The sequence below is a fragment of the Athene cunicularia genome (genome assembly GCF_003259725.1).
Source record: "Athene cunicularia isolate RWA chromosome 2 unlocalized genomic scaffold, athCun1 chr2_part1, whole genome shotgun sequence".
NCBI lineage: Eukaryota > Metazoa > Chordata > Aves > Strigiformes > Strigidae > Athene > Athene cunicularia.
In genome coordinates, this window is record NW_020799095.1 from 88,334,387 (window position 1) to 88,342,858 (window position 8,472).

The 8,472-nt window shown below is 37.8% G+C and overlaps 1 protein-coding gene across 2 annotated transcripts; it reads right to left on the bottom strand.

The window, feature by feature from the left end:
- Nucleotides 1-7: 7 nt before the first annotated feature.
- On the bottom strand, nt 8-8,463 carry MSANTD3 (Myb/SANT DNA binding domain containing 3). 2 transcript variants are annotated; one of them, XM_026842990.1, is made up of 4 exons: nt 8,331-8,463; nt 3,052-3,355; nt 2,910-2,958; nt 8-1,575 (listed from the first exon to the last, which is right to left on the bottom strand). In XM_026842990.1, the coding sequence occupies exons 2-4, from the start codon at nt 3,322-3,324 to the stop codon at nt 1,166-1,168; spliced, it is 732 nt and encodes a 243-aa protein (XP_026698791.1). In that variant the 5' UTR covers nt 3,325-3,355; nt 8,331-8,463; the 3' UTR covers nt 8-1,165. The 2 variants fall into 2 exon arrangements, with proteins under 2 accessions (XP_026698791.1, XP_026698790.1); XM_026842989.1 differs by having other exon boundaries at nt 2,910-3,355.
- Between the last annotated feature and the right edge of the window lie 9 nt (nt 8,464-8,472).

The following is an 8,472-nucleotide window of genomic DNA, read 5'->3' on the forward strand; positions in this document are numbered from 1 at the left end:
CCCCCCCCCCATCGCCTCTGTGGGGACCTCCATGTGAATGCTTTCATACAAATCATGTCCGTCACTGACAGCAATGGCAAGAATCACAGCACCGTAGCACACAGGACAGAACAAAACAAAACAGAACAGTGGTCCAAGACAGGAATGATTCCCTTGAACTGTTTCCCACCCTACATGAAGGAAAAGAGAGTCTTAGACTTTTCTTCTAGCAAGGGAGAGGTTGAAATACTCAGGCTATCTGCTATGCTATCAAGTATTGCATAGGGAAATAGAGGGAGACTTTGCCAATGGACTGGCTAGCTCATGACATTTTAAGAGCTTTATGAATTGTTAAAAAGCTCTTCCCCTCAGAATGGCTCCAGGTGAACAGCACACAGCACTGGCAGCACCAAGTGACCCTCATATTTCAGTATTCTACTTGAATACAGTATGGGCCTGGAAAAGAAAGGAGAAGCACAATGTTTTTTAAGGAAGAAGTCACCTTCTTTCCAACTTCTTAAGGGTCAAGGATCAAAAAACTAGAGGACCAGTTCACAATCATTCTCTCAATCAGCCAGCCAGCTGGAAAATATTACTGTTATTCATAAGCAAAGGGCTCAGTTACTACAGTGGTCCTTTTGCTACTTTCTTCATTAACACATCTTCTATAAAGAATAAATTATGAACTATATTAACTAGAGGTGGGGTTTTTTTTCCTAAGCCCCAGCCTAACAATCCAACCAATACCTATCAATCACCTTTTGTCTCAAGTTCAGAGAGAAACTCCAACCCTTGCTTTCATTTGGGAAATGGTAGATAGGAGGAGGAGATAGAAATAAACACTATAACCTGATGTTTAAAGCTGTAAAGTTTTCTTAAGAACACCCAATGTAAGAATACCCAGAGTACCTTAAATTTCAAAAGGATGTTAGGGTATTCTGAGAGGAAAATACGTTCACATTTTAGAACAGTGCGTGTCTGAGAGTTAAACAAACTACCTACAAATGAACAATACAGTTTTCCCCTTGGTGAACGCTACCACTGTTACCCTAAACATTAAGAGTCAAACTGTGTTCACTATAAGCCAGGCACCTATCCCGTTACTGTACATTCACATTAAAAAAACATCTTTCCAGTGCATGTTACTCATAAATGTGCTCAGACTGACTCTCTGCCCCTTTATGGTCTACGGTGAATTAGGAAAGGGTCTGTTAAAGGATGATACAGGCCATTCTTTGGTGATGGTCTGCAGTTTTCTCTCCCAATACATTTTCTTTTTATTTAGGACTTCCATTTTAATCCTGTGTTCTTCTTCAGCCATCTCACATTCTCTTTCTATTTGCTGTATTTTTGCCACATGAACTTCATTCATTTGGATTAACTGCAGTTGCAAAATTGACATTTGCTGATGATGTTCTTCCTCATGCATCTTTTTCAGAGCACTTTCCTGAGACGCTTTACTTCTGTAGTTCTTATCTGCTGCTATTCTGACATCAGAACACGAAGGCTCAGGTTGGGAGGTACCTTCACATACTGGGAAATGTACCAGTTCTTTCTCTTCATCACAAAGTTCTCTATTTGAGACGACAAATGACTCTGCAAAACATAAGAGGAAAAAGTATTATAGCATTCCCTTTTTCTCTCTCAAGAAACATCAATTTGTGATAATATAGTTATTGGTGTATCATCTAAACCTCACACTTCTGTACCATAGTACAGGAGCCACTACATAATGCAGTTGTGTTACAGAATACTAAGGAGATAATGGCCTGAAATGAACTGCTTTGGGCTCTGTTGATAGACTTCCATGACTATAATGGAAGCTCAGAATACTAAAGTGAATGCAGACATTTAAATGTGGACACCTAATTTTAGGTGGCTGAGCCTGGAGCTGAACCTTCATGCAGCAGTTTAAGCCAAATCCATATGTGACTTGCACTATTTTAATGAAAGACCTGAGTATCAGAAGAAGAGCTGCATCAACATTAATACCAAGAGACTGAGGGAATACTGGGAAGAATACTATTTATTACTTCCTTATCACTACTGAATGTCATAAATGCAATGGTATATACTCTCAGGAAAAAATTACATTATTCTGACTTTGATCAGAGTTCTAGCAATTCTTCTGAAATAAAAGAAACTACTCATGGAATAAAACAGTTGCCACTGCAAATAAGGGTCTCAAAATACATTCCTTTACAAATCCTGATGACTATTTCTGGTAAAAATTATTATGAAAGAGACGTTGTAAGAATGTTATCTAACAATGTAGTTACTGTTGTCTTTTGAGCAAGTACAGTCTTCTATGTCCAATCCTGACATACTACAGTTTGCAAGAAACTGCTGTAGCCACCCTTCCTTCTGGTTTTGGATTATTCCTTCTGTGTATGCTTGTCAAACAAAGAAGAATGTAGTGCTGAACTTTTTCAGAAAGGCCATTCTCCAGTGTGGACTGCAGTGTGAAATATGGCTCTACATCCTCTTTTTACTCCTTGAAAAGAAAGGAGGAAAGACCTACAGGGAACTCTTGCAGCAGACAATTATGTATGAATTTGTTGCTGGTGCCTTTTTTTTTTTTTTTTTTTTTTTTTTGCTCAGACAACCTCTTCCCATCAAAATGATGGTTTATAAAGGATCAAAATATCCATGGGACAGTTCTCTGGAAAGCCAGCATGATAGCTACTGTGATGTTTACCACAGAGTAGCAAATATGTCAAAAACTGATGAAAAAAAATTGAGTAAAATCTCAGTTTAACTCCTGGGGGCCTAGGGAAATACACAGAGTCTTGTAATATCATAGCTCTGAAATTACTTTTCTATAACCAGCAGTCACAGCTAAGTGGAGAGATTTAGACTGCTGAAAGAGAATCACTGCCAAAATCACATACAAAACAATACTACTTGCATCATTACAGTAACATTTATACCTTGACTAGAAGCATCAGGCTGATATTCAGAATCTTCTTCTGGTGGGCTCTGCAAAAAGTACATTTGCTCAGGCATTATGCTGGCAATCTTCTCTTTCCCTATGATGTGAGTATTTATAAGTGGACTAATACTTCTTTTTACCTTCTCCCGCCTTTCATGTGCCATTATCTTTTTTGTCCGTGCCTTGATATTTTCCCAGCATTTCTTTAACTGTTTGAAGTCTCGCAGTGATACACTGGGCTGTGAATTATATTCATGAGCTAGTGCTTGCCAGGTACGTTGTTTCAGAGCAATAGTTCTTGCATCACTTTTTTTACATTCAAGCACGTATTTGTATTTTTCAACTAATGCAAGCAGCACACTCTTCTCCACTTCTGAGAAGTATTTAGCCGGCTTTATTATTTCGTTTTGCATTTTCTACTGTTTCTCCAAGATGCCAAAAATCCTATGAAAACAATGTTGAAAGCAAAAAAAACCAAACACAAATTAGAACCGATTACAGTATCAAGAAACTGTGTTTCAGCAAATCTAAGAATAGCTTCTGATTCTAACACAATTTTCTAGAATAGTTTGTGAGTAGTTCTAAAGTACATAATGAAACATCAGGTAAGATACAGTATAATCATATGCTGTTTACTATTGCCACTTCAGCGGCTACACAGTTACAGATGTATACCATCATAAGAAGCTTCTTGTCTTTGTTACAATTTGTCTTGATATAAAATACTCAGTATTCAATTTACTTAATAACTTGCTTTCCCATTTATTGTACTTTGTTGCACCCAGAGTGTTTTCAGAGCCCTGAACTGTGGGACAAGTTCTGAAATCCAGCTCTTGACAGCTTCAGGTTTAAGCCTAAAGCCACCTTCAGCAGGTTTGGATTTCCTTTGGCAGACAAAAGACCCTCTTCTACCCTTGCTGACTGCATATAACTAACTCCTCTCTTCTCTTTATGGTATTTGAAAGTTGTATGAGAAAAGATAGTAATCTTTTTAAAGACTTCTGCCAGGTTGGTTGTCTCCGATGCTCATCCCTCCTTGACTGACATCCAACAGGCAGCAGGATCCTGACTAGCATTATAATACTGAGAAGAGGAAAGGGTTGCAAGACGACATGAAATAATTATGAAAACTAACCTCTCAGAAGGCACAGGTCCTTTGCCCTTTACTGCTGACTGTGTGTAGCACTTTTCCCCATGCTTGCACTGCTGGTCACTCTCAAAAGTGATCAGGCTAAAAAAAGTTTTGGCCTCACTCAATATGGCCACTGCTATATACTCACACAGTGTTAACAACTGCCTCTTCTTCTCAAGCCTAGGACTTAAATAGTCAATAGGAAAAGGGTAGATGATACCAGGAAATTCTTAGCCACACACAAAAAGAATAAAGCAGCGTTTCCTTGAATTATCAACACACGACTGTGCTACAAGATGCTGGGTTTTTTTCTTTTACCTTTCCACACTTCTTTTCCCATTCCCTTCCACTACTACTATGCAGCCCCAATTACTTTTACATTTTGGGCAGAAACTTCTGGATAGTTAAGTAGAAAAAGGGGGGAGCAATGCTCTTAGCTCACATGTCTTCTGGTTTTAATCATAAAACTGAGATGGAACATATCTAATAAGATAATTGGTTCATATTCTTAATGGTCTAGGACTCTCCCCAAATTTGCTGGTATTTTGCCCATTGTTTCCACTACATCCTTTATAACATTACTTGAAAATTCAATAGATATCAGCACAGATTTCTTGTTTTCAACATCTTTTTCCTTAGCTTTACTGCACTAGCACTCTCTTCATACCATCCTTGTAATCCCTTTCCTTGAAAAGACTTAATACTTATTCTCACCTCTTTCAGTGAAAGTAACTACTTATATTTACAAAGAAAGCTAACAGACAAGCTAATATCAAACCAAGAACCCAACTCTGGCATAAGAACAGGAGCTTTCTCAAGTAGCCCATGAGATATAGCAAAACCCAGCAAAAAAAGGAGTTGAAGAATAGAGGAGGCAGTAGAACAAAACCTAAATAGCAAAACTGAAACAAAGTGAACAGAAATAAGTAACAGTCTAAGTTAAGTATGTTAAGTCAGTAGCAGTATGCAAGTTGTACTCCTGCTGAAAAAGAGGTAGCACTCAGTTTGTACTTTCTGTGACTGCTCATATGGGTAATCACCAGGCATATACTGACTGGACAGCCAACACCTGTGTGGTTCCTGGCTAGTCAGAGTTCTGCTGTCTCTTACCAAATGCCAGTGTCATGAGGACGTGGGAAAGCTGGAGTTTCTACAGCAGACAGGCTTTAGGGGACAAAAGGAAAGATCTATTGGAAAACAGACTTTATTGGTTCTACTGCTCACAGAACAGCTTGTTTATTTTGCAGGAAAGAAAAAGGTGGAAGAAGGAAGTCAGTTGGGTGGCTGAGCATAAGGAAGACAGTTCCCTGATCCAGCACTTCCTCCATCACTCTATACCAAGTTATTTATTACTCTCTGTGAAAACTTAGTCAGCCCACATGGTGACAGGAATTCTTAAATACCTGTAATCCCACAGAGCAAACTAAGTGTAAGTAAACAAACTTGAAAGCATCACATATCAATCATTATAATGTCTAGGTCTAATAGAAGAGAACATCTGCTTCAGAAGTTCCTTAAATAAAAAATAAAAAGAATAAGCAAAAAGTCAGGAAATTGACATCCTAACAAATAAGATATCAAAAACTGGCAGCTTTGCTCCATCAACCAGCTCTCAAAATATGTAAATTAAGAGACCTATAATGAAATGGACTCTAATCTATTTTACTTACACAGTTATTGTACCATTCCAAACCACTGAGCTGCTTTGGACAGCTCCTGAAATGAAAATTCTTGGGACTAGATGTTGATACTTCAATCTGTCTTAGCCTCAATTTCACCAAGGAACAAAAGGAAAAGCAGTCCTACCAGCAAGTTGTAGGGTTCAATAGCTCATGACCCTGAAAAACCAGGATCAGAGACTTCATGTGATCAGAGGTGGCTGATTCTCTCTTCTGATGATACATGTAAATCTTACTTCTAGCTTTGAAAAGGTGTGAGAGTCTCAGACCAAAAATCATGACATCTCTGAGTGTAGAAAATTCCTTTAATGAGAAAACCAATGGATTTTCAGGAACTTTTGAGACTATGTTCAAAAAGTTAAACAACGATACTGGGACTTCTGGATTTCAGGTGTTAAATATTTAACTACACAGACTGGCAGAGATCAACTGATATCAGTAAATATTTAAAACATTTCCAATATAACTTCATATATATTAACAACCTATGTACTAGGGTAAAAACTCATCTTTCATGGATGGAGCCACAGCAAACCCTTAAGTATCGCTTTCATACCACACTATCATTTATTGTTATTATTTTTACTGGGGTAGCATCTGAGATCATCAGCCATAAGCTCAAATACTGTACATTTAAAAATGGAAATGTAGGTCCTACTCCAAGAAGAATACAATATATTAGTCTTTCCTCCCCCATACACATTCCTAACTATTTTTTCCTACACATACACAGTATACTTGTATCCTTTCCATGAAGAACCCAGGATGATGATTTCGGATGTGTAAAAGAACTCAAGAACTGGTGAGAGTGATTAAATGCACTTACTACACAGAGGAAAAGAGTTCTTAAAGATTCTTTTCAAGCTCTTACATGCTTAGCCTACTTGCTTCAATGAATTAAAGCCCATTTTCAATTAGGTAAATAAAAAGCACTCAGAGCCTTCAGAGAACTTTGAATACTGAGAAGTTGCAGCAAAACACCACCATATATTTATATACACCTGTTTTCCCTTATGCATATCCACCACCTTCTGGCAGCCCACTGGTTCCTCTGTGGAACATGAAAAAGGACTCTCACAAACCCAAACAATTTCCATTTCAAGGCTCAAAGATCCTTCCAGGACATATGCCCAGGATGGGAATTTAGCATGTTGGAATCTGTACTGAAATGGAAGCTGTCTACTGTGTATAGCACATACAGTAAACAGGACTGATTTGGGAATGTGTAGGCATATGAGGACCATCGTACAATAAATTCTAAGAAACAAAGAATGGAGGTTTCTCTCACTCTTACAGAAGCCAAGGCTCTAAGACATATGCAGTAAGGAATTACTTTATCCTAAATATCTTCTCCTGGCATGGCTCAGTTCACAGCTTGCCTTCAAAACAAATCAGTGTCCTAAGTACTTGTCCTCTCACACAAACCTTTATTGCTATAAAATAACAAGAATATCTCTCAGCTCCTCATTTTTACTTTGAAATGTTGTGTGGCATTCTTCTTTTAAAGACTAAGGGACGTGCTGTGATCTGCTGGAAGAATATCTTGAAAAAAAATTACACAAGTAAAGAAGTGCACATATGTTGATAAATACATATATATATATATATTATTTTGTTTGCATACACTTAAACATACACCCAAACTTCAACCAGCTGTAAAGAAATGCATTAAAAAAAAAAATCACTTCAGATTGGCATGTCTGAGCATTTTCAGTCCCTGAAATATTTTTTTAGGCATAAGAAAATGCAAATAGGAGGTTATGGTGGAAGATTTAACCCCAATGTTAAGGTTACACTATGAAATCCAAAGAAAATAGTTTGCTAGCAAACAGTGGTCACTTATGGTGTGAAAATGGAATTCCTTTATCAATGACAACAGGATTACTACCAGAAATAGTTAAGGATTGGAAAAAAGATTTATCCAACTTAAATTGCAGATGAAACTTTAAGCATAGTGATTAATTAACAGCATTAGAAATCAATCACAATTCTGCCCTTTTCAGTCAGTCCTTAAGGGTGAAAGAAAGGCATGGAAATGCAATGACCCAAACTAGTCACAACAGGTTTATATTTCATTTGAATGACAGAACTAGCAGTAAACAGTATCCTTCTTCCTCAGATGTTAGGTTTTCCTCACAGGGATTCCATCGGAGTGTTCCAGGCCTGACCCTGTCTACCCAGAGACTTGAAATCACTAATTACTTAGTGCCTATTACAAATACCAATGAGGTCGATATGGAAATTGTGTTACATATAATCAGGTATTAAAACAACAAACCTCTTTGGATACTTCCCCCCCCCATTTTAATACAAATTATTAGTTGTCAGGGATCACCCAGCAAACGAACAAAATAAAATGTTAGTAAAAATTAACAGTACTTTGCCTAAATTTCTCCTGGCAAATTTTATATACATATGCACGCAAATTATTTTTTTAAAAAGATATAGAATTTTGCCTTATATATACATCCACACAGACATATTTTAAGAGGGCCAACCTGCTACCTATTGAGGACACAGTTTGTGCAAAGAAAGGTAATGGACGCAGGTTGTTATTTCGAACGATTGTCTGAAATCCACCAAAAATAGGCATAAACAGGAATCCTACCAGAGTCTCCTGCACCCGAACTTCTCAAACATTAACTCGAGCTTGTTTTTATTTCCTCGCTAGCTCCTCTTCTGCTTGCACGAGAAAGGAGAGCAGGTCCCGGCTCGACAAAGGCGGCCGCTCCACCCAGGGCGGGCTGAAG